The 26,870-nt window shown below is 44.8% G+C and overlaps 1 protein-coding gene across 3 annotated transcripts in view; it reads right to left on the reverse strand.

The window, feature by feature from the left end:
- SAMD12 (sterile alpha motif domain containing 12) overlaps positions 1-26,870 on the reverse strand; it is a 2,183,709-nt gene that overhangs the window by 1,763,152 nt on the left and 393,687 nt on the right. For all 3 annotated transcript variants that reach the window (XM_069621541.1, XM_069621542.1, XM_069621543.1), the window contains exon 3: positions 25,096-25,203. In XM_069621541.1, the coding sequence (XP_069477642.1) occupies positions 25,096-25,203 (108 nt within the window). The remainder of the gene's footprint in view (positions 1-25,095; positions 25,204-26,870) is intronic.

The raw sequence follows: 26,870 nt of genomic DNA on the forward strand, positions 1-26,870 counted from the left end.
TCAGTTCTGAACCTGGGAGTATTACTCATCGTCCTCATTAAGCACCGGACAGAATCCTTCAGCAATTCCGTCTCGATAAATGCCAGCCTGTAATAACTGCATGGCCATCATCTGTGAGCTTAATGCGGATGGATAATGCACGTCAGACCGTGCACGCCACCTGGGATGGGATGGATTCTCGACACTGACAGTCGGGGACATGTATCCCCGTATGTGACCGAGAGCATCACACAGTGGAGCAATGAAACAGAACATCAGCCATCAACATGGCCCAGTCGCGGCAATAGACACACATGCACACACACTGGGGAAAAAAACACCTATGATGAACAATAGCATGTAGCTGAACAATAGGCTTGGGTGAACCTGTCGGAGCAAAACTCTAAACCCCTGAATTTCAATGAGTATCACGCCTCACTTTTTTCCGAGTTTCAAGCAAGTTCAACCTGACGTCTATGCAATGCATAGGAATCCGTCTGCAGTTCAGAGTGTGGCAGGTGATTGTACTGGTAAGGGGAGGGCTTGGCTCATTTATCTTAAGTGAGTGTAGGGAAATGAAGGACAATAGGGCAGGTCAGAAATAGGTAAGTTAAGAGTAGATTTAAAAATATTTCAGGCATGTAAATAGGAAATTAGGAGCTCAACACGCATTCACCCATGCATTTTGGGCAGAGGGGATGAGGAATTCAACACATTGATATGTTTATTTATTTATTTTAATTTGTATAGCGGGCAAACAGCCCAAGGGCATCGAGAAGCTGTTAAATGTGAGGAGCTTAGTTATATGTGAATTCTGAGGCAAAATCATCACACGGACAGATTGAGATGCGATTTTCCTTGCATGTGAGAGGAGGAGAAGCCAAATCACACATGAACACAATAGTTTTAGGTTAAGGAGAGACACGTTCATTGACACGTGATTGTTTTACTCTGTAGAGGAAAAAAAAAGCTACACAGATTGACACATGATTTTGGTGGCAAAGGAGAAGAGGTGCCAATATCAGATCACACAGTTGCACACAATTGTTTTGGGTGCATGAGAGAGGAAATCATCATGGACATTAACACATGATTGTTGGGGTACAGGAGAGGAGACGCAAATTACACACATTTACACTTGACATTCACAGGTACCAGCGAGGAGTAATCACGTACAATTACCCAAGATGCAGTTCCGGCACAGAAAAGGCAAAATCACATCACATATTGATTAGTGCATGATTGTATAGTGGACAGGAGCCAAAAGACATACATGTATGTGTTACTTTCTGTTTGCGTGAGTGGAGGAACCAAATCACACACATTGACTTATGACTGTTATAGGGCACAATAGTGTACACACCTAATCACAACCCGCCAGCACTATTTGGGTGCCACAGACGAGTTACCAAATGTCAGACATTGTTTGCAAGAGAGGAGAAGAATCACAGGCATTGATCCAGGATTATTGGATCTATGAAAAAGTTACACATTATTTTTCAAGTCAGCTTTTACAATTTTGGATTTTATAACCACCTCTCCCCTTTAAAGGAGGTGGGGGTGCTCCCCCACAGTTGCCTTTTGGCTTCCCACTAAGTACCCTTTTTACTATTCCCGCCCCCCCCCCCCACACCCATTGACCTTTCAGAGCACTGGCAAAAACCGGATTATGAAATCCATTTTCATAATGGAGTTTTGATAATTGCTGTATTTTTTTCTTAATTCCTTCATGGTCCTGATTGTGTTAAGCACACAAGAGAAGAAATCAAATTACACATATGGACACGTGATTTCTTTTATGTGTAAGAGGAGGAATACAATTGCAGACATCCTGTTGTTGTTTTGGGCGTGGAAGATCTGACATCATTACATTTAATGATTGGCACATTAATTATGCTGTAGAAGAGCAGAGACACCAAATGCCACACATTCGTACATAATTGTTTTTGCCACAGGACAGGCAAATTCATCATACACAAAAATGCCTGTATTTTTGATGCAGGTAAGAAGAAGCCAAATCTCACACATGTGTTGGGGTTCAGGAGAGGAGAACCCAAATCACACACATTTAGGCATTACGTTTGTTGCGTAGGGCAGGTGACTTCGCACACATTAACTTGTGATTTTGTTATGGGATATGGATCACATAGTAATGTCTGAAGAACCCAAGCAATGTAAAAAGAGGGGGGGGGTACCCTTCCTAGTGGACAAGATCAAGCCTATAGTACTTCACAGGTACAGGAGGGTGGTCCTGTCCACAGATTGATATGTAGGTCGGTCTATTAAGTGGTAGATCCAAACCTAAAATCAAAGGTGTATTGCCTTCTCACTGAGCTAAGACAAACCAGAGAGTAGCAAACAAAAGTTTTATTTGCTAATTATATAGACAAGTATTCAATACATAAAAGTTGAGAACAGATGTTGAAAAAAGTGCAACATACATAAATGAAAGGTTAAGACAACATATAATACCATCAATAAAAATTCATAACAAGGAACAAAAGTACAGTATTTACAACAAAGTGAACAAGGAATACTGTATTTGCAATATACAGGTCAATCTTAAGCAAAGGTTTCTTTTCTATTTTCTTGCATAACAGTGAACCAATTGATGTGGACACACAGGTCCTTTGTGAATAATTCCCAAGGTCAGGAATTTCTTTATGGGTAACCTTGTGAATGGAAAGTTACTTAGTCAGGTATTACTTTCCAGCATAATGTGTTTCCATGGTCCTATGGAGAATAAGATATCTTGGTAGCCAACATGACAGAGACTGAATTAACAGGGTCTGATTCAGGCGGGAACAGATGAATGTAGCTGTTCCCGGGTGGACACGTTTCGGTGGAAGTGCATTAAGGTAGCGTCCGCCTTCATCAGGGCTCCGTATGGGCGACCCTGCAGTGGGTATAGATAGCTTTAGTGAGTGATTTTACAAGAATGCCAATGGTCATTTGGCATATGTAACAGAAAGTATGGTCTCTCATGCACCGAGCCGGCGGCTTACCTGCCGGTGCTGTAATCCCAAAAACTCGGTCTCCAAATCACCAGAGGGCAAAAAGGGGCTGGGCAAAGGAGGATACTCAAGTAGGTCCTGTTAAAAGGTGGGCTGGCCCAGGGCAGTAGTCGTAGGGTAGAGCGTTGTGCTGCACAGGGGACAAAAATAGAGGTAAAGAATTACTGTGGGTGTTGTATGGACCTCACTACTGGCTGCAGTGGCTTGCGGCCAAATGTCAATGCAGGGAAGAGAAAAAATGCAAACAATGGTACCTGCAGGTGGACAAGTGAAAGTTCACTTGGTAGTTGGTGAGGTGGCGCAGAAATTCTTCATTAGCATCAGGCTACATGCGTTGTCCATGTGAGGGACCTTGGAACGGAGTTCGGGGTGATGTCTACTGGCACGCACTTGGATGGTGGCTAACAATGGAGGTTAGTGCCGTTGGGGACATCATGTACAGCAGAGAGAGGGAATAGAGGCCTCCCTCTTATACCCCTAGTGTGCTAATAGGGGAAGCCCTCGTGGCCGTGAGTGCGGAACGAAAGTTGTGGCTAGAGTGATCTAGGAGCACATCAAATCTCACACCCGGTGTGCGCTAGTAGGTGAGCCGGCATTCTGTAATTCCTGACAGGAAGCTTACCTCGCGTAACGGCTCAAAAACGTCCAGTCGCGCGAGTGCACATTGCAAGTGAATGCGCGGGTGCTGGGTGCCGTTATGGAAGAATACGGGGTCCATAGCAACAGCTCGTGCACGGGGCCTGAGGCTCCGTTGCTCTAGCCAATCCCCTGCAGACACGAAAGCAGTGTCCTGCAGGGGTGGAGGCACGTATTCCCGGTTGTTTTGCTGCTTGTAACCATGGGAACTGGCAACAGCGCACAGGGTCTGCCGCTGCAAAACTGCTCGTAGAGCAGTCGGGACTCATCCCACAAAGTATGTGCAGGTGAGACTCCAGTGGGGAGCTCCGGGGTGTGGGGGTGGGGGGGTAAAAGCAGGAAGGACAAGGTAGCAGGATCGTGTGTTCCAGCACTGTGGGAGGTGAAACTGAGGAACAGGATAAATGGTAGCACGGCACATGGGCCAAAAACCTCATGTGCGCGGTACCAGTGCCCCAAAGTGAGTTGTGAGAGAATTACTCACATGCATGTCCATGAGTACTGGGGGGGCCCGAGGGGGGGCACAGGTGCGCATATGCTGCTGCGGGACCACCGGTTGTAGGTGGGGGTTGTGTGTTGGGATGCCTGGTAAGAGACATAGTGAGGTGGCATACAACAGGCTAATCATGGAATTTTGTATTTAGATACATGGCTGGAAAATCTCATTCAGACCGTGGTGGTATGTGTCCAGGCGGTGGATCCATCTGGATTCTTTTTTAAGCAGGCTATGTTGTGTATCCGCCCCGCCTGTCACTTTTTCCACCACCCACCACAGGATATCGTTGGGGGTGTGGTTCATCATCAGGTAATGCTCCACCAAGGGGGCTGTCAAGTTCTTACATCTAATTTTGGAGCGGTGTTCTGAGATCCGCGTGTTGACAGCCCTGGTTGTTTGGCCTATTTATCTGAGGCCGCATGGAACTCAATGCAATAGATCACATTTGAACTTTTGCAATTGGACAAATCTTTTAGGGTCCATTGTCGTGTACCAATGGAAAAGGACTTTATTTTCTTTGTAAATTTACACGCGACACAGCTGCCGCATGGGTGATGACCTTGTAGGGGTCGGAGTGTGCGGGAACTGCTGCATTTGGTATCTGGTTGGTAGAGAGAATGTACCAGGTGCTCTTTAATATTTTTAGCACGTTTAAAGGCAAACCTCGGGAGTTGTTCATCCGGCAGGTTCAGGCGTGCTATATGCCAATGTTTCTTAATGATTTGTTTCAATTGCGCCGTGTGTGCACCAAACGTGACCACGCAAGTCATACGGGTCTCGATTGGCTGGTCTTCCCGTGTTGGATGGATGAGAGTATCCCGATTTGTATACCAGGCTCGTTTCATGGCCTGTGCAAGTTGTTTCTTGGGGTAGCCTCTAGCTCACAAACGAGCAGCGAGGTCTTTCGAGTGACGCTTGTAGTCTACACATCTCTCAAATGTGAGGAGGTCGTGTGGGATCTGGCCGTCAGTTGGGGTAAAGGTGGAAGGTTGGTGCAGACCGGTGTCATCTCTGTCAGTTTCCTCATCCAGGTTGTGTTGTTAGAAGAAGGTGCACAGTCTCACCTTGCGGAGAAAAGTGCGCACCTCCATTTCTGTATCATACCAATCAGTGGTGGCTGTTGGTACGAAGGACAGTCCTTTCGATAAGACTGATAGCTCAGATTTTGAAAGTTCAAGTCCGGCTAGGTTAAAGACCGGGGTTGTAAGAGAAGTACCAGAGGGGGTCAATACCTCGGTCGGCGTCAGCGTTGATTTATTCTGCCTCCGCGGGTGGGGAAACCCCATTGTGGTTGTGCCCATTTTGCCAAAACCTCCACCTAAAAAAGGAAAGAAAGCCGGGGGGGGGGGTTGAGGTGGATATGCAAAATTTGCCTGTTGTCGACCCTGTTGTCGGCCCTGTTGTGGCCTAGATTGGTCGTCTGAGGAGGACCCACTACTCGAACCTGAGAAATGGATGCCCCCACATCGATTTCTTTGTGGTCTTGTGTTAGGATTACCAGGTGTTGTCCCCTGGTTAAGGTCTGAAATGTAGTTATCAGAAATGTATGGATACACTACTTCTAACTGAAATTCTTTAATGTCCTTTTGGAGCTTCCTTGTCTTTCTGGTGAGTGTGGTGGACTTGAAATCGTCAAATAGTTTGTTCAGGTCTGAAATTTGAGTTTTGGCATTGGTAATGGCAGTATTAGTCAAGAAAGTGGTTTCTTCCAGATCTAAATCTTTCTGTATGGCGCTACTAATCCGTTGTGCGGTGTTAATGGTGAGGACCATCAGGTCCCGGCTGCATCTAGTTGCGATGTAGCTGAAATTTGTCGTGTACTCCTTGTCGTCCAGGAATAAACACGGTGTGTTCCGAACTATTAAGCCACTGGGGATGATGTTAGCTTTTAAATACTCCCTCAAGAAGTGTGAGTGAAGTTCTGTTCGAAAACACTTTTTCTTGAGACGTAAGAGGGTTTCCCCTGAATTGGATGTACCCACTGGGGGATTTGTGCCAGTGGGGTCAAAGAAAGAGGGGCCAGAGATGGTGTCCTGAATCTGTTGTTCCGTGAAACTCAAAGTCTGGCTTTCTGCCATACCAAATAAGGAACAGGTAATGAATCTTCACGGACTACTGAATGGGTCCAAAATGCTCAGCAGCCCGAGGTGATAGAATACCGAGCAAGCCAGGGGCCGGGTCGGTGAAGAGAGCGGTTGTTGGGTGTTTATCACCAACAAGTCCAATTCACTAATCATTGGAGACTCAACCATGGTGGGTCTTACTGTGCAGTCATATCAGTCATTCAGAACATGTGACAGACATGTCATAGGATAAGCTGCCACAGGTGAATGTGGTGTGTTACAAAATGTTAAACTAAATTCTCAGCAACAATGGTAGGGGCACAGTACGCCGAAGGGTATGAATATCAGCAGAGTCAGCAAGGTCCTAAAAAAACCTGTGCAGGGCTGGTTAGAAGATACTTTGTTGACACATTCATCCTCTATCAGGCATGCTAAATGCATTAGGGTCTACAAAACACCACAACAGTGATTCTACTACAGCATTAATGGTGGCTGTGAAGGTCCTTGACAGTTGCCTGCTAGAAAGCGACGGCGATGAACCTCTAGAGCTGCAGCTTCATATTGGGTCCTGGTAAGGCCCCAAGTACTTGCAAGCTTGGCCAATGGAAGCCCAAGGTGCCCCGCTGCTAATGTCCAGTATGAACATGTTTTCAATTATGCCAGGCTATTGTGACCGAACAGGGGACTCCTCTGTGAGGCCCATGTCAAGCAATTGACATGTATGGACATGAACAAAAACCACATTGCCAGCGACTATGACAACACATCTATGATCCAACCTGTAGGTCAAGGCACTGGATTTGAACCACATTCAGAAGATTGTGTGTTGCTTAATACAAGTCTGATGGAGAGAAGTGGAATTACTGTGGTGCAAGGTCTTGGTGAGGAATCGGACACTGAATGTAGTGATAGCTGTGGTGGAAAATGAGCACAGCTCCCGACGAATGGTGTTCAGTACTAAGGCGCCCGTGTTAGAGGCATTCAGATTCAGTCTGGCTCAACCCTTATGAATACACAATGAACTTGTACCAAAGGCATGTTTTAAGACTTGGCTATATGTTATGATTTGATTTACAACGTTTAAGTCTTCACCACAGAGCAGTGCCACCCCTGCAATTTCTAAGGGATCCCCATTGAGCAGCGCTCCTCCTGCAAGTAGTGAGGCATTTCCACAGTGCCGACCCACGCTAGCAATGTATGACTCTTTTCCATGTAGCAGAACCGGTACTGCAATTTGTGAGGCTTTGCCACCAAGTGAAACTACTCTAGCAATTTCTTAAGCTTTCATAGAGTCCTGCAGTTTTAAGGCTTTGTCACAGAAAAAAAAACCTACTACGGCCATTTTGTAGATTGTGCCAGAGGGAGGAGGTAATCCCACACTTTGAGACTTCAACAGTGAGATAAACTACTCCTTCAAGTTCTTGAGAGTCTGCCACATATCAGAAATACTTCTGATCTTCTGTAGGTTTCACCAGAGGGAAGAACTAATCTGAAATGTTTAAGGCTCCACCAAAGAGCCGTACTACTCCTACAAATGTCAAGGCTTTGCCACACAGAGGAATAACATATTCGATGTGTAATACTACAGCAAAGACTTGCAGAGAATTGCTGCTGCCATTTTTTAAGGCTTCCTCAGTGGGTCAAAGTAGTCCTGCAATTTAAGGCTGCCACATAGCTCAGTTGCGCCTCCTGTTTGTGTGACTCATGGCGTTGTACAGCAGGCTCTTCTACGATGGGGAGTCACTCCATCAAATGTACAGCCACTCCAACCCTATTGGTAGGGTTCTGCCTCAGACGACAACCACTCTGAGTACTGCCTCTTAATCCCACCTGCCTAACCACCTACAAAGGATACGGCTGGTGCTGGAATATGTGCCTTTCTACAGCATCCTCTAACCATGGGCTCAAACTCTCACGTTGATCAACACAAGATGGTACAGAAAAGAAGTACCTGCATGCCAAATCATGTCCCACTGCACCTGTCAATCAGAAGGCACAGATAACCTGTTACCCACAGCAGTTGTGACAATACTGGCCTTTTGGATTGTCAATGCCACTGATGGCACTGGCAGTGCATGCCTAGCCTTGTGGAGTTGGCATCCCGGGGGCTGCTTGAAGCAGGGAATTGGTGCTGAAGCCTGAGATGCTCTTGAACACACCTCGTGGGCACTTCGAGGCTGTGCTGTACTTGCAGGGTCACTGAAGGAGTCCCTACTGGTGAGTGACACATGCAGGTTGTAGGTTGCAAGGTGCCATCAACAAATTCACTAGCTCATGGCATAGTGCCAAATGCACAACCCTTACTTCTCTGACCCCACTTGACTTCCTTAAAGTGAACAGGTGCATCCCGTTAGACAATCGTTCCTGCTAGCAGTTCAAAGTATTTCCCACACCCAGGACTAGCCGGCTCTCCAACAGGCTGGGTAGGCTTCTGTCGCTACTGGAATTTTGGGAGGAACCTCCGCTGCCTGTCGGTCAGTGACAGGGAAGGCTTGCACCATCCTTATACTCATCCTTCACTTCAACTGGGGATCCACCATCTCCTCATCTTCATATCCCTTTGAGCATAGGTGTGATAATAGTGCCGGGCAAATGTCCTCCTGTCAAATTCAATTGTTGAACTAAATCCTGTAGTCAGCGGGCTCATGCAATTTAAAGTCAATCCAAAGCCACTCTCGAACTTAAGTGAGTTTGGTGGGTGGGCACACGTTCGCAGGCCAATCACAACCACCAAACCTCTCAGAGAGTTGTTTGTCCAGCCAAAGCCCTAGAGTAGATGAGGAAGAGGTGGAGGGGTGGCTGTTGGTAAAGATGTGGTCAGAGCGTGTACACATCCCATTGAGATTAAAGCGGACACCCCTTATGAGAATAGAGATGCCATAGCCTTGAAGGATGATGAAGGTGGAGAGCCGCCAGGCAATGGGCAGCAACACCACAAGCAAGAGCTGTCAGGGTGCAGACATGCAGTAGTGGCGAGTCATTGGGGGAGTTCACTCAACTAATGTGGGATGTGGCGGTGACAGCGCCTGGGTGTCTTCTGGAGGATACGGTGGCTGTGGGGCCAGGAGGAGGTGGAAGCAGCAATTGTACTTGAGGGACTGCAGGAGAAGGAAGAAAATCTTTGTTTTTATTGAAAATGCCTTATCCATTAGAAAGTTGGTTATTTGTATTTTTCACTTTTATGGAACCGTATTTTCGAAATAAAGTTTAAAAGAAAAGAAAGACAAGGATGATGAAGGACAAGAAAAAGAAACGTCTGGGGCAAAAGGTGAACCATGCGAATAGAGAAATGGAGGGGCATCAGAAGTGGAACAAGAGGCGGCGAGATGTGTGGGGCAGGATAAGAGGGAACGTGAAGTGGACAAGAGGAGGAACACCAGGAAGTGGATGTGGAGTAGCGGGTGGGACATGAGCAGGCAGATGCAGGGGTGTAGGAGGGGCAGCAGGAGGCACAAAAAGAGGTGGGTAAGGGGGAAGTAGTAGGAAGATGAAGATGTGACAGGCAGGAGGAGGAAATGTGGGAGGAGCAGCCACAGCACAGTACCCGCGTGTTCTCTCACTAGTGCCCCTAACTCAGGGGTATATTGTGAGTGAATTTAAAAATAAATCAAAATCTTAAGGGAAAAGAGTAAATGAAACAAACTGGAAATATGTTAGTCCATTATCACCTACATATCCTAGAAGGGGATAATTTAATATTGTAACTCCAGTCCAGAAATATTTAGGAAAGGTTTGTTGTTGAAGCCCTGTGGGTGCAGCTACATGAAGTCCCCCAGGGGAACCTGTGAGAGCACTCGAAAGTATAGTGCAATACCATCTGGAGAAGGAGGATGGAAGAGGCATGGAAGGGCAAAGAATGGGAAAACGACATGAAGATGCTGCATCCATGGTTAATCTGTCCCCCTCTTGGGTCTGGCAGTATCTAACTCTGCATGATGGAAAGGCACAGACAGAGGAGTGCACAGTTGTTGGCAAACTCTGCAATAATGCTAGCGGCTGAGAAATAAGACCAACGTGGCATCCACCTGCTAGCTCCACTGTACCTCACTAGTAGTATGGAGGACGGATCAGCGAATACCAATGGAAATAATGATCATTCCCTACCGCAGCTATCAGACCTGCCCAAACCACAAACCATTTGGTACAATCCGCAGAAATCAAGTCATTCAGAGTTTCCCAGAATACATTCACTGGGGCTTAGTGATGAGCCCAGGCAACAATATTGAGCAGGTATGTCTGCAGCAATGGATGCATCCTACTCATCCATGATGAATGCAGCAACATCCTCACTAGACACCTCCATCAAACTCTCCTTCTCCTATGGCTTGACCCCTCCACTGGATCGACCTTCTTATCTGGTTACTGTAAAGGTGCAGACGTAAGACATGGATGGGTCATGGTGATTATTTGGAACATTCATACAAGTGCAAAAAGGAAAAGAAAATAATATCTCGCCCTAACTCTAAGAGGGGTTTCCCTGCCTCAACCAAATTAACGTTGCGCATCCGGACGTGCTTGGAAGTGCGGCTATTGGGCTGTGTCACGCTGCTGGAATCGAACTTTGGATCAAGAAGCCGACTTTTCTTTGAAGGCGTCGGCAAGCTGAAGTTTAGCAGTTTCCTTATCGAGCGAAACGCGCAACATTGTGGACTTCATAGTGAACTCGAGGCCACGCCTACTGGTTCAGCCCATTGCCGGCCCACCTGCCCTCAGCCACTTCCACTTCCTTAAAAGCACAGATGCACGCGCATCTTGCGCGCGCATCCGTAAGTGCTTGAAAGTGCAGCTGTTGGGCTGTGTCACGCTGCTGGAATCGAACTTTGGATCGAGAAGCCAACTTTTCTGTGAAGGCGTCGGCAAGCTGATGTTTAGCAGTTTCCTTATCGAGCTAAACACGCAACATTGTGGACTTCATAGTGAACTTGAGGGTATTTATTTTCCCAATTCCCGCTCTGATTTATCTGATTTAACTTGACCGCGGGTCTCATATGAGGAGAGAGTAACTCATTCTGGCTTTCTCCTCCCTTTAGCCACGCCTACTGGTTCAGCCCATTGCCGGCCCACCTGCCCTCAGCCACATCCACTTCCTTAAAAGCACAGGTGCACGCGCATCTCACACGCACATCCGGAAGTGCTTTGAAGTGCGTCTGTTGGGCTGTCTCACGCTGCTGGAATCGAACTTTGGATCGAGAAGCCGACTTTTCTGTGAAGGCGTCGGCAAGCTGAGGTTTAGCAGTTTCCTTATCGAGCGAAGCGCGCAACATTGTGGACTTCATAGTGAACTCAAGGGTATTTATGTTCCCAATTCCCGCTCTGATTTATCTGATTTATCTGATTTAACTTGACCGCGGGTCCCCCGCGGGTCTCATATGAGGAGAGAGTAACTCATTCTGGCTTTCTCCTCCCTGTAGCCACGCCTACTGGTTCAGCCCATTGCCGGCCCACCTGCCCTCAGCCACTTCCACTTCCACTTCCTTTAAAGCACAGGTGCAAGCGCATCTCGCACGCGCATCCGGAAGTGCTTGGAAGTGCGGCTGTTGGGCTGTTCGCTGGCGGAGGGTGGAGGGGGTAAGAGTTAACTTGGGCTTGTAGACTTTTGACTAGAGGCTGGTGTGTCTTCCTACAAAGGGTTTAACTGGACACATAACCGTGCATTGTATATCGCCGCAGATATAATTTTGTAGTTTTGTGAGAAATGGGGAAAGTTAAACTTCCGCCCCGCAAAGATGCGAGGGCTGACTTTTTTATTGCAGTAAGCACCAGAAGGGTGAGTTTGGCCAGGGCTGCAGCCTTACCGCTGCTGGAGGCCAACGAGGACGAGGCTGACTTACTTCAATGTGCACAACAATGTTCTCAGCTAGAAAAACAGTCGGAGGACAACATTGATCCCTCGCAAGAGGCCGAATTCCTAAAGTATGCTCAAGAACGCTCGCTTCTCGAGAAACAGAGTGAGGACATTATTGATCATTCTCAACCGCTCTTTGGGGAGGATAATTCCGATCACTGTGCAACCTAATGAGCTGGTAATTAATACAAATAAAGAGCATGAGAATACCTATAAATTGAAGGATAATGATGTGCATGAGAATCTGAATTATGATAAACTGCTTGATTTCTCAAATGGCACTACATTTGATAAGGAGAATGCCATTAAGATCAGTTCAGATTCTTCTCCCTCAGAATTTACGGTAATGATGACAATTTTTAATCGTTTAATTCTGTCTGAACTGCGTAAGCAAACGGAGTGTTTGACCAATTTAACCTCTGATTTCAAAGCGTTACCAGATAGATTATCTGACAAACTGTTAAAATCTCTGAAGAAAATAAAGGAGTGGGAAGGGGAGGTAAGGCCGGTTGATCTTACGAAGCATCCTCTCACGGAAGAGATCATTCTGGTAGATGCCTCACAAGAACAGGCACGAGACTCTATTGGGATGGGGGGGGGAATACCTCGTTGGAGGACACTGACCTAAGTTGTACGGATGCAAGAACGAGGACAAATTGGTCAGTGGACCAGCTGACCGAATTTACACTTTTAAAGACAGATTAAAAAAATGGCAAAACAAAAAAAGAAAAATACAAATAAAAAAGGAGTAACTGCCAAAACATCTAAAAAAAATTTGAGAAATCTTACTCCGGGGGAAGAGTTTGAGGAATCTCCAACTAGAGGAAATACACAACAGCAGAACAAACATATTCTAAAGGAGGATGGTAGGGTCACCAATAAGGTGAAGGACCAAGCGACACAAAGTGTATATGTACAAGGTGATCAACAACTATGTGAAGTAATGAAAAATAAAAACAAAAGGGATGAGGTATATGAAATCTTCAATGCGGCTCCTCCACAGGACATTACAACTAATATTGGGTGGCTTGCAAAAGCCAAAGAGCTAAACCATTCCACACGAAGGGAAGGACCCATGACTAAAAGTATTACGAAGGAGAATGAAATACTTATTGATAAGGCCCCGGGAAGGAATATGATCCCTATTGCTGATAATGTGAGCTTGGGGAGCAGGGACTGGATAATTTCCCAGGGTAATGAACCCAAAATTCTTTCGAGTCCGTCCTTGGTTACAAAGATTAGTATTGCCCAAGACCATGGACCGGATAGTGGGGCAAATAACCTGTGTGAACTGAACTCTGAAGCTATTGGCGGGGTTCAGAGGGGAAACATTTTTCACCAAGATAACCAGAAATCAGCAGGGAAAATACAGGAGAATGTCAATGATGAGACCCTTTATCAAAATATCCTCAGAGTGCTAAGAGATAAACAGCAGCAGGAGGTGCCCGAAATTGGAATTGAAATGCGACAGAATAATATGAGGGAGGAATCATATGAAGAATATTGCTCCGGAAGGAGGGGAGAGGCCTATAGAAGGGAAAAGGTGATGAAGGAGAAGGACCAGCTACAGCCACTTCAGACACTGGACCTGAAGGATCCGGTGAGGCCGGATCTTCCAGCCCTAGTACTGACTACATTATTCCTAGATCAGAATAACATTGCCCTAAATCGACCTTATATTTTGTCTTTACTCGGTCAGATTCCAAACCTAAGCCTAATTGAATCCACTGACATATATCTGGTTGATTATTTACACAGGCAGAGGTTGGACTATGTCCGTATAGTGATACCATCCCCATTGGTCAGAAACCTTATGATGAAAGAAGCCGAAGAACTGTATCGTAGGGGTTTCGATATCTTCGAATATGTTCAGACCCAGTCACATCCTATACCGACATCTCGAAATACAGGCAAAGAGCAGAAGGAATATCCTTCAAACAAGGAGGAAGGAGAAAGGGAAGAGGAGAGGGAAAAGGAGGAGAAACAGGACTGGAGATGGCTTGCCTTGACCTTAAGAGAGTCCATTGACAGCCTCAAAAACTAGGGAAGCCACTTTAGTAAAAGCAAATGGTACTCTGAAATTGTTAACCTGGAATTCGAGAGGCTCGGCCAATCTCTTACATAATGTGAATTTAATGAGGGACCTGGCACAAAATGATCTACTCTTCATCCAAGAAACTTGGTCAAAGGTCCCTTTATGCTGGGAGAGTTTTACGGTGTGTTCTCTATGTGCCCAAGGGGGAGGCAGAGGTCGTCCTAAAGATGGCCTCTTTATTGCAGCAAAGAACCACCTGAATCCCAAAATTATGGGAGAATGGGCTTTTGCCCATCATTTTTTGGCCGTGGGTTTCTTACTGTTGTATAATAACAGGGACACACCCTTTTTGTTAGTCAATATTTACTGGAACCAGGCTGAACTCTCGGACAGGCAATTATGGCTTGAATTATGTAATCTAGGGTCCCTATTGCAGAACTGGTTGTTAATAAACACAGGAGGCCAGATAGTGATCGCAGGTGATCTCAATGCAGTTATTCATGGGGATTCTTTTAGTGTGGACGTTCTGATTGGCAAATTGGGGGAACAATCCCAAAGGGTTGATAACCTAAGGTGCAGGGGGAGGATGTGGTCCCACTTCGCGGAGATGTGGGGCTTGGAAATTTTGGTAAATCTCCCCAACCTGGAAAGCTAGAGGCTGTCATTCGACAATTGATTATATCATATGCTCAGGGGACCTGTTCAATCGTTCTGGGAATCTTGAGTGCATTGAGAACACGTTTAGTGATCATTGTATCTTGTCTCTGGAAATATGAATCACTGTACCTATTGAGTCTAAAACGGGGTTTGACTATAATATTTACGTCAACCAAGCAGGGAACCGAATTTCATGGACGGGAAAAAAAAGTAGAGAATTTACTGCATCCTTGGTGGCGGACATTGAGAATTTCTCAGAACAGCAGAGGAAAAAGACTTATGCGGTTAGTAATTTTACAGAATATATGTGCAGCTCTTTGGAAAAACTGGGCAACACTGATAACAGGGTGATCCTACTTAGGAAAGACAGAGCCCATAATTTCGACTTAGAAATCAGAGAGAAAAAGCGGGCTATGAGGAAAGAGATCAGATTGATTAAGAAATCGGGATTGACCTTAATTAACATGGTGGATAGGATCAAAAAAATCAAACAAAGTTACAAAAATTGGTCCATACAACACAGAATAAACAAAGGTCAGAGTGATGGGGAAAAATGCTGACTTTGTTAAGGGGCCCTAATTCAAGAAACATTTGGCATCTAATTAATAAAAACCCCAGAAAGAGCTACTTATGAATCCCATTAATGAAGCAACGTGGCAGGGTCACTTTGCTACCATGTACTGTCCTAAGAAGGACGAGGCCGGGGTCCCATGGAAACATGAAACAAATTGGTTCTTGAATTTTAGCACATGGGAGATAAAAAACTTAATTGTAAAATCTAAAAATTCGGGGGCACCTGGCCCTAATAACTTGTCCAACAAAATCCTTAAGTCTGATCCCGAATTATGGGCTAAAATACTCTCCACTTTGTTTTCCAACATACTTGTTACCAAGACCTTTCCATTGTCCTGGAGGGTATCTATTATCATACCTTAAAAAGGGTTCCCGATTATGTCCTAAGAGCTACAGGCCAATTGCCATTGCCGACCCGGAATCCAAACTGTTTTCGTCACTTGTTCTAAGAGATATCCAGAAATGGATTGACGACAAGCAGGTTTTGGATATGAGATATGGGGGCTCATCTTGCATTGTTTGAGAGCAGAAGCAATGAAAATGGCAGAGACCTCAGTCTTTACTGCTTCAAAGGACCTGAGTTCCGCTTTTGATTTGGTGGATAGGAATATACTGTGGACTAAATTAAGAACTTTAAACATGCCGGCAATCCTGTTAAATATTGTAAGGGCAATCTATTCTCAGACGGATGTGAGAGTTAGATTGGATTCTGCGGGCACCCTCTCTGGTCATTTTACCATTCATAACGGAGTGCGCCAAGGCTGTAGACTGGCTCCCACAATCTTCAACCTATATGTTAGTGGCGCATATGCGGCTCTATTAAATAGGGGGTTAGTTCCACCTAGAATTTCGAATATACGTATGGCCCGGTTAGCATACGCGGACAACTTTCTTCTCATTGACACCACTGAAGTGGGATTACAACCTATGCTCAGAGCCTTCGAGGGTTTCATTGACTCAATTGCATTAAAGGTGAATCCGGATAAAACAGTGATTGTTCGCCTAGGGAGGAAGAACAAGAAAGCAAATATGCTAACATGGGTATCCGGGAATATCAGACTTAAAGCAAAAGCGGAGTTTAAATACCTGGGTTTCTCAATAGCAGGTGTACAATCCAGACCCCTACTCAGAACACAATTGAAACTTAAGGCCGACATTGCTATTTCTCAAATGAGGGCCCTTGATGCAAAATTTGGGAAATTCTCAATGACCCCTCTTAGAGAATATTACACCAAAAAAGTAATTCCCAGATTAACATATGGGGCTGAATTCCATCCCTTAGCATGTGAAGGGGAATGGGCCTCGATAGAAAGTTACATCTGGAAATCCGTAATGTATCACCTTCCGAAATGTATCCCATATAATTTAGTGAAGTACGAAATGGGTCTAAACTCGCTCCAGGCACTGGTGACCTGGAAAAGAATGACATTATGGCGGAAATGTAACTCTTTAGATACCAACACTCTGTACTATTATGCAGGTCGAGATACATCCAATCCTTTTATAGTGGAATTGAATGAGGAAATTATAAAAAGCCTGAAGCTAATGGGGATTTCAGCCACCTCGCTTAGGAATAACCCGGCTAGGGTGAAAGAAAGTGTGTTGGGTTTTGACTGGATCCATACAAAAAATGCGATACTGAGTACAAACTATATCAACAAGTGTGTGCCTTAAATAAATGGCTCCCAGGGATGGAAAGCTACCTAAACAAGTATCCAAATATAACAATCCGTAATGATTTTATGCGTTTTAGATTCAACGTATTGCCTACCAACCAAATACTTTCAATCAGATCTACTGTTCAATTAACATGGCCGTGGTGCAGGTTCTGTTGGGTAGAAGGTACGGTAGAGGACCTGAAACACATATTTTTGGTATGTCCGGCAATGAAGGAAAAAAGACTCCTATATTTTGCTCAATATGTTCATAACACTGCAGAAGTGGATAGAGAATTTGTTTGGTATAAAATGTTACACAACTGCAAAGGCAATCTGAACATCAGGGGTGCAACATTTCTGAGAAACATTTGTGCTTTGTTAAAAAATATATAGAGAACTTTTAAAACTGTTAAATTTCCTTTTCTTTTATTTTCCAATTGTGGCTTGGTTTTCTTACTATGGAAGAGTTTTTGCGAATGAATTTTTGATGTCCATTAGGTCATCTCACGAAGCCATGGCAGAAAAAATTCATGGTACAAATGTGGTATAAGTATTACTATGTATTGCAAATGAGAATAATGGTTTCCGATAATGTTATTTTGCTTCTGTCTGGAATCTTTGTAATGAAAATGAATTTTTTGTAAAGGTTTTTCTAAACCAAAACAAAGAAATAAATAAAATTTAAAAAGAATAACGTTGTCAGAATGCCCAAAGCAAAAGTCCCAATGTCTAATGTCAGAATCCTAAATCTATCCCTCACACTCGAAGTTTAGACCAAATAAAAAGAAGGTCCTTCTAGCCCAAAGGGAGTGGGCCCCTTCCCCTCGGCAAAAGACATTTCTGAAATATTTAGTTCCTGAAGTACAGGGGAATATCTCAATTGGCCGGCCTGGTTCAGGTATCCTGCACAGCTAAACAATTGTTGGGGAAAACTCTGTTTGCCAGGCTGGACCTTCTTATGCTTCCTTTTCTGTCTCTGGGACCCTGACCCTGATTGGCAGGCCTGCTTCCTTTTCACCAGACACAGTTGAAAGACAAAGGTGTTTGGATGTTTTTTCAAACTGAGCAGGGTCCTTGACCCTGGTTTGGAGACCTGGTTTCCTCCCACCAGGTACTGCTACGAAGAAGAACAACCTGGATACACTTCCATGCTTTGGTGGGTCTCTGACCCTGGTTGGCAGACCTGGTTTCCACCCACCAGGCACTGTGATGAAGAAGAATAGCCTGAATGCACTCCCAGGCTGTGGTGGGTCCCTGACCCTGGTTGAAAGACCTGGTTTCTTCAACCAGATACTGTGACCAACAATAGCCTGGATGCACTCCCAAGCAGTGGCGGTTCCTCCCTGACCCTGTTTTCTAGACCTGGTTTCTTCCCACCATGTACCTTGAAGAACAAAAATAGCCTGGATTAACTCCCAAGCTGTAATGGGTCCCTGACCCTAGTTTGCAAACTTTGTTTCCTCCCACCAGGCACAGCGACGAAGAAGAATAACCTGGATGTACTCTCAAGCTGTGGTTTACTCACCTGCCAAGTACTGCATTTATTGTAAATAACTTTCAAAGTTCTCTTCATATGGGTGCGGGTCCCAGACTTGCACTGCAGGTTTCCACCAGTACTCCGCTAAACCTGTGATGTAGGTCAAACCTGGTTTACTCTCCTGCCAGGTGTTGTCCAGCAGAGATTGTTTTCATCCCTGATGATCTCCATTCTGCCTGTGGCTTGATTTAGTTCTTCCCCAACACAGTTCTCTCCAAAGTTTGGATCAACCACAGGGGGCTTCCTTCTTACCCTTGCTCCGTGGGTTGATTCTGTTCCCAGCTCCCAGCTTGTGTGGGCTTCCCTTTCCCTTGGAAGTTGTGCGGTGGCTCTGAGGTTCGGGGTCTCTCACAGGTGCAGCGGTTCTGCTTTTCGCTCTCCTGCTCAACTATGGATGCCTGTTTCTCCCATTGCGGTCTTGGTCCCTCTCCGGCATAACAAGTAGAGATGCGCTGCTGCCCCGACAGCATCCTGGTCTCCTGCAACTCCTGTTCTCCAAACCGCAGCTCCCTTCAGCTGACGGCTCCTCCAGGGAAGCTCTGACAAACTCTGTCTGTCTTTCTTCTGTTTTTGTATTGGCCCAGACCAATAGCAGGATTACAATTACACTGCTTATTGTGATTCCTATAGGAGATGTGTAGGTCTCTGCCCCTGCTCCTCGTCACAGTACTGATTGAGGTATGGTGTTGTAACTCACTAGAGATCCTCCTCCTCTGAGTACTCTCTACTTCTGTTTGACTACAACAATTCATGGCATAGGAGGGTAGGTGTGTAGAGGGAGGAGGTGAAGGACAGGTGGGGGTGTGATAGGGATATCGCGTTCTCCTGATGTGATCATCACTAATCCCACAGGGGGTTTACCCTCCCATGAGATCCTACCGCTGAGTACCACCCCCAGGGGGACTATCATGTAGTGGCCTCACCTCCCTGGCCTCAAGGGAAATGACTCACCCTATTGAAGTAGTGATGGCATCCTGGGATTTGTCACATTACCCACCCTTTACTGGCCTGGTCTTCTCCCCTGGCAAGTTTTAGTTCATTGGTTCAGTCTTTTCTTCTTTCATCAAGCCTTCCCCCAATGGATCTGCCTCATCTACTACCTTCTGTGGCTGTTGTGACTAATCTCTGGATTCAGTCACTTCTACCCGGGGGGGGGGGGAGCTTTTCCCTGTGAGGGTAGGGAGGTGAACTTGTTACACGATACCAGAGGCGTTGCTGGGGGGGCTAAGAGGGCTATAGCCCCTGGTCTTTTGGTTGTAGCCCCGGATAGAATCTCAGGAGCTACAGCCAAAAGGCTAGCTAGCCTCCAGCCCCGACAGTTCCAACATTAGCTTAGCCCCGGGTCTTTTCCAGACCTGGCAACACCCCTGCACAATACCCTCTCAAGGGGTAGAGGCAAGTGGGACCCCACCGGGAGAGACTCCCTCCTTGGGACTCCCTAACTCTCTTACATATAATCCATTGGTAAGAACATCTGCTACAAGAAAATATGGAGAACAAGCAGACATTTGTTGTTGTGACATAAAACCTGTGAGTATACCTAGAAAAGAATATTACTGTGGTACGAAGAAACAACTGGAGTAAAACAGACCACAAGTAGAAAAAGGAGGACTATTACGCTATGACGGGGAAGTCCCACGGCTGCGTCATACATCTGGGAGGAGGAGACTTGACAGAGAGAGAAGCCCGGGTGGGGGAGAGGTTTCAAATCAGCTGAATGAGTGAAGCTGAAGCAGACAGGGATGCACAGCTTCCGAGCTTGCAGGGGAGCTGGCGTGCGAGTCCCCACCTGTGGCAACCCGAAGCAAGGAAAGTCGAAGAACCGGAAGGTCTGAAGAGCAATGGAGTAAGAAGTCGTGGTGTGACCGAGAATCGGTGGACTTGGGAGTCCATGAACTATGCCAAGATCACTTGTCAGAGAGCACCGCAGAGCGTTCTTGTAATTGTAATAGAAAAGACGCTTCTCTTTGCCAAGTGACAGTGACATTAGCCACAACAATAAAATGTAAACTACAGAAGTATGACTCACACCATGATTTCAGATGTGTCACACATTTAGCAGACGATGGGAAAAACTGGAAATGTTTTTTTTTTGGGGGGAAAGGAAAGAAAACGCAAAAGAGGATTTTTTTTATATGTATGTCTAAGCGGCAAGGGAAAAGGAAAGGGCAGGGCATGTTCTTTTTCTTGATTTTGTGGAGAAATACATATTTAAAAAAAGGAAAAACGACAGAAGAAGCCATAAACATAAAGGGGTACAGGAAAGGGGTACAACACTCCCAACACTATGGGCCTCATTACGAGGTGGGCGGTAAGGGATTACCAGCACCGGTAAGGACACCGGTGCCGGTAATCCCTTACCACCCTATTCCGAGGTCCCTTAGCGGGTCCCTTCCTCAACGCCTGGTTTTACCAGGTGTTATGGAAGGAACCCGTTAAGGGACTTCAGAGCTAATAAAGGGCCCGCTAATAGCGGGCCCGTTATTAGATCCATCCCCATTCCCATTGAGCCCTATGGGGGCTCGAATGGGGAATGGTTCCCGGAATGGGGACTTAACGGGTCCTCCAAGGTCGGAATGACCCGGTAAGTCCCTATTCCGGGAACACGGACCAGGAATGCGGTAAGGGGGTAGCCATGGCGCTAACAGCGCCATGGCTACCTCCTACCTGGTAATGAGGCCCTATGTCTCAAAACTCCCAAACATTTCTGTCCTCTCCTTGAACCTCCAATTCTGGGCTCACCTTGTCAAAATACATTCCAACAGCCTGGCAAACCTATAAAGGAAACAAGAAACGATCAAAGCTTTTTAAATCCTGAATTTGCCTTTTGGAGATTCAAGGCTTTTGACTGGATGCTCCATTCCAGCGATTTAAAGCTCCTATCACAATGAGACTGTAACTCGAACTTCAGATTTCAGTGCAAAAGCAAGCTCTTTGAAAACATGAGGAGTACTGTGAGACTGTTCACAACCTTCTGCAGATATATGAGAGTCCATGGCTCTGTTTGGGGGGGGACAGGCGTGTAAATTAAACAAAGGTCATAATCAACTTATCTGATAGCAATTCTCACTAAGCAAGCATGTTAAACAATATCATAATCTACTTATTTCATAGTGAATGCCACTCTTACCTACTGCGTGTGCCATACGCTTTTCATTTAATCTTTTGATTTAGAACAGTAGAATTCAAACTTGTTCATACCCCTCCATTTAATCACTATAGTTTCTGGGCACTCCCACCTACGGATTGGTTGAGCAGCAAGATAGAGCTTGCGCCTGGAAGCAAGGACTTGATGACCTCAGGTCTCCTAGTCTTGAGAAGGCTGCCAAGTGTCTTTAGCATTCAACTGGAAGTCTTGAGCCTGACCCTTTACCGCCTATGAAATAAGCGAGTTAATTGCTTGGCAGCCATCATTAATCCTTACCACTCTAAATGATCTTTCAGATCAGCAGATGAAACACGGCCGACTTCCCCTTAGTTCGGAAGACAGCACCATGGAGGCAGGACATTTCAGGTGAATGCCACCAACTATTTGAACAACATACCCAAACCCCTGAGAACTGAGTTCAAATCCTCGAGGTTCAAAATGCTCACTAAAAGCTAATGGGTTTAATAAAGGGTTCCCTAATGAGCTTTAACACCTTCTAGTCCTATGGCCCTGTTGATCAGTTTACATTTTCTAGATAGCGCATCGCCCACTGCCAGGGATTGGACCGGACATTCCTACACTCCACAACCTCAGAGTGCTAGTATCACCTTGCAGGCAATCACTTCCCGCTTATAGTACCACCATACAGAGCCCATAGCATTTCACTTTGTTCTTTTCTATCTTTGTCCTTCATCCTTATTATTTGTTCTTATTATCTTGAGCTGGTTTATAGGAAGTTGTACCATGTGTCTCAAAATCTATTGTTCATCTTTCTACCTGTTCCCTTCTGATCATGTCTTCTTCCCATACCTTCTCTCTTGTTATGCGGTGTAAAAATACTTATTTGTAATTTGTGAGCTTTAGAAAACACTACGAACATGTAACATTAAGAAAACATAGGGCCTTATTACAAGTCCAGCATTAACCTGCTGGTGCTACCGGTGGGTTGCTGCCGGACTTGTAACTCAGTTTCCGCTGCCTGAGATCCCGGTGCCACAGGGACAAGTCCCGGCTGCCTGTGATTTCAGGTGGCGGAAAGTGCAAGTCCCCATTCCCATAGACTCCTAAGGGACTCATTGGGAATGGGGACACAGAAACACCGGCACTAACAGTGCCAGTGGTTCAGGGAAAACTCTGCGGGCGGGTGCGGTAACGCCCGGCAGATCAGACCTGTCAGATGCAGCGGCCCCCGCCCACAGAGTTGTAGTGTGGCGTCCAGAAAGGTTGGCGTACAGTGCGACCGGAAGCCTTATTTACAGACTGCCACAGTTGTAATGAGGCCCAATGTATATTTCTGTTGTGTAGTGCCAACTCAATCTGTATGTTAAACATGAATTAAAACTAAGCATACACATGCTAGGCACATAAAAGGATGGTGAATAAACTACAGTCAGAACGCCTGCAAGACATCTCTTGAAATCAAGATCAGGACCATAAAAAAACAGACATATTTGAGGGTCTTAAGCAACAAACAAAATATGACCCATCAAGGTTTTATGAGCATTGCTCTCTTTGAAAAACTATAACCTGAGGCAATACCTTTATATTACTACTTTCCTAGAGAGTATCAAAGGCATGATTACACAACAAACTTTACAAACCTAACTTTAGTTACACCTGGTGGGCATACATATCAAAGTATTTACTTCAAAACATGATGTCTTCATTTAAATCTGGTGGATGAATTCCATCTAGTTACATTAATGCAGTTCAGGCATATTCATAATCATGCAATAAAGCACATGGTCACATATTTCCAGATTTCAAATCATATATTTCATAGCATTTAACTGTAATGACGGTCCATATGTTAGGTGATATAAGATGTTCTTTTAAATGCAGGTTTGTATAGGAAACAGTGCATTTACTGGTATGTGGAGACTAATCTAGAACTAAGGATTCAATCTTAGTCAACCAATATTAATAGATAGAGGAAACTTAAATGATTTCATAATGTAAAGCTATTATCCAGTGCTTGCATCTGTCCAGTCAGAAGAAGAATACGCAATGTTGTTAATTCACTGTTTTGTTTATTGCCATGAATATGTTGAACACATTTTTCAGCCAAACCAAATCCGTCCATGGTTACTTTTAGGCCGTCCTGCTTATAGGACAGACCACCCTTGCTCAACACTCAATAACTATTCAATATGGACTTATTGTGAACACATTTTGCATGAAGAATCCAATGACTATTGTGAGGGGTCAGAAATGTGAGGTGGACAACTTTGTAACTTCTGCCATTTTATTAAATAAGCAGGTTGAATACATTCCTCACTATCCCTACCCTGACGTGGATTTCCCTGCCTTCAGTCAAACTAAAAGGGAACACTCTAACCAGGGGATTTCTAACCATCACTCTTATACAACAATCCACACCAAAAGGTATAATATGGCAACTCAATTCAACAAATGTGTACAACATATAACTGGGTTCACAGCACAATTAATGTCTCGTGTCATGGAGTGGGTCGAACTCCACTTCCCCTGATCCAAATAAGGGATTCCTTCAAATTGCAAAGAAAAACCAAGCCAATCCAACTTTAAGACAAAGTACAGTTATTTCAATGAAGTAACTTTTCAAAGTCAAAAGCTCTCACTCATACCGGAATAAGAACTCTCCCAAAGTATCTTGAAAAAAGTCATAATCTCTCACACCTCCTGGACTGAGAACTCCTTGGTACCTTTGGCAACAACAATGGTTTGGTCAAAAGGGTCTGCTTCAACAATGACTGCAGGAAGAATTGTAATTGTTTCCTCAATCAGCTTTCACAATTCTTCCCCAAATGTCACAATTGTATATATGTTGCTTTCCAATAGTACCACTTCTTCAGTACTTGTTTGTTCTACTACCTGGCTTTCACCAGGTTTCCGCTGGGCAATTACCTCTTGCCCTACGGGTCTACTTACCTTCCCGTCTACTTCGTCAGAACCAAAACAGATAAGTGCTTCAATGGTAACTTTCATAGTAGAGTAACAACTTCAATGGTCTTCTTTAGCATAAACATGTTAACAGCTTCATAGAATAGGACATTCCCATTGATCCTTATTACATTCCCATTGATCCTTACTAGGACCTCTCCACAAACAATGCTCATCTCCCTCTGGATAACAACCTCCAGAAGGGCAGCCTGTTTTCCACCTTTCTATCCTCTCTGGACCTCGTTTTGTTTACTATCAGCCACTTTTGGAAGTCTGCAATGGCTCTGTATTCGTAAGAGTTATTAGCCTGCCTTTTTACGTTTGTAAATCTCAGCAGTCCATCAATTCGTTTTTTAATTCCTTGTGGATTTTTTTTTTACTTAACGTTTAAAGTAATTTAAATAAAACAAATATTGTGCCTTCTCTTAGAGATCCCAAGGTGTTTGGGTGGGGGTGGAGTCATTCTTTAAGATAACTACATGTGGTTTTCTACTAACATATACAGAAATAGATGTTTAATGCTATTAGATACCTGTTTAATGAATGTTTCAACTGTTCTGTTGTTGGTAACAAGATTGACTGTACTGTGCACCTTAAATTCCTTGTATCCATATGCATCCTCATCTGCTGCAGACATTTCCTGTTTAGAAAAAACAAAATATAGTTTAGTACTCCAAGTAAACAAATGCAATACGATTAATCATTAACTTACAACACTTAAAAGTGGGAGTATAAAGTATTCCTTTCTTAAGTATGCACCTTTTGAAGCAGATGAAATAGCTGCTTGGACTGTTCCCAACTTGTTTCAATCCAATGTGGGCTCGTGCAGGCCCGAGTCACTCCCTTACACTTCCCGATCTTCTTTTCCCTGAACCTTTCTAACTTGGTCCCGTACTCTGGAGGTGGCGAGGGAAATGGGGTGAGGGTATTTGTTGCAATTTTCTAGATTCCAGGTTTTAAGTAGGTATTTTGAATAGGTTATTCCTCTGTCTTTCTGCAGATCATAATGATTACACCTTGTCTTGATACGGTCCATCTTGCATGAACTGGTGTCTCTGTGTGTTTGAACGATTTTGGCTAACTACTATAAGGTCTCTGTCAACTTTGCTGCCACTGTGCTATTCCAAGGACTGCAGTACATTAACACTGTCTTTTCAGTATGCATATGCATGACAATATGTTTCATAAGTTGAAAAGAACATTTCAATCCCATGCAGCGGCACCTTGCCTTATATATTAGATAATATTATGGCATGTAGTGTATGCTATTTTCAAAATGTGTTACATGGGCTTTTATTGTAACTTTTATTCGACTGCCCAAGTGGGTGGGACTAGAATGATATGCAAATGTAGGTTTCCCCTCTGTGAAAGTTACAGTGAGCTAAAATGTAGTTGTAGACCCTCCCGAGTGAGCACCTTCCCACAGAACAAGTTGTTTGGCATGTTCGTTCTCGGTAAAGGGGCTCCCGGATCTTATTGTGAATGGTTTAGAAACTTGGGGTTTCACCCTAAATTACCCAGGGTAATCCTGACGTGGACACCTTGCTTACTGTGCTTAGAGTGGCACAGCTTCACCTCACTGATGAGGCCCGACTAGGCCGAAACACGTGCCTGGGGTTGTTGTCTGTACTCTTGTTCAGAGGAGAATTGCCTAGCATTTCAGCGCTGGACTGCCCAAGTGGGTGGGACATAGACTGATAAGCAAATGGATATTTCTCCCCTGTGAAAGGTAGAGTGAGCTAAAACGTGGTTGTAGTCTTTCCCAAGTGGGCACATTCCCATAGAAAACGTTATTTGGCATTGTTTGTAGAGGGGCTTCCAGAACATTTTGTGGGCTTTTATTGTCGCCTTCCATATGTGTGTCAAAATGTCCATTCTCACAGTGTCTAGCAGATTTGACATGCTATTTGTGTCCTGAAGCAAAAGAGCAATACATAACATCACCCAAGAGGAGGGCAAAGCGATAGATGATTTCCATCATACGTACTACACCCATAAACCATACAACATTTCAAGCTCATGAATTGTAGGAGTAGCTGTGGGGCTCTGCATAACTGGAAGGCTCTGAATAGCTTGGGGGCTGTGAGTTACAGGGGTTTATTAGCTTAGTACATGCAGCCCACTAACATGCAGTGTTAGTGGGCTTTATATTGAAACAGAGAAATAGAAACACATGCAAGCAGTGGCAAATGCAGCCGGCACGCACCGATAGGAAATGCACGGATTTCAGGAACAGAGAGCACATGTTATTCACTTCAGGATGATATTTCATTTGACTGGCTTGCACTGAATATAAATACTAATATA

The sequence above is a fragment of the Ambystoma mexicanum genome, chromosome 5q (genome assembly GCF_040938575.1).
Source record: "Ambystoma mexicanum isolate Mex_15411 chromosome 5q, UKY_AmexF1_1, whole genome shotgun sequence".
In the NCBI taxonomy this organism is placed as follows: domain Eukaryota; kingdom Metazoa; phylum Chordata; class Amphibia; order Caudata; family Ambystomatidae; genus Ambystoma; species Ambystoma mexicanum.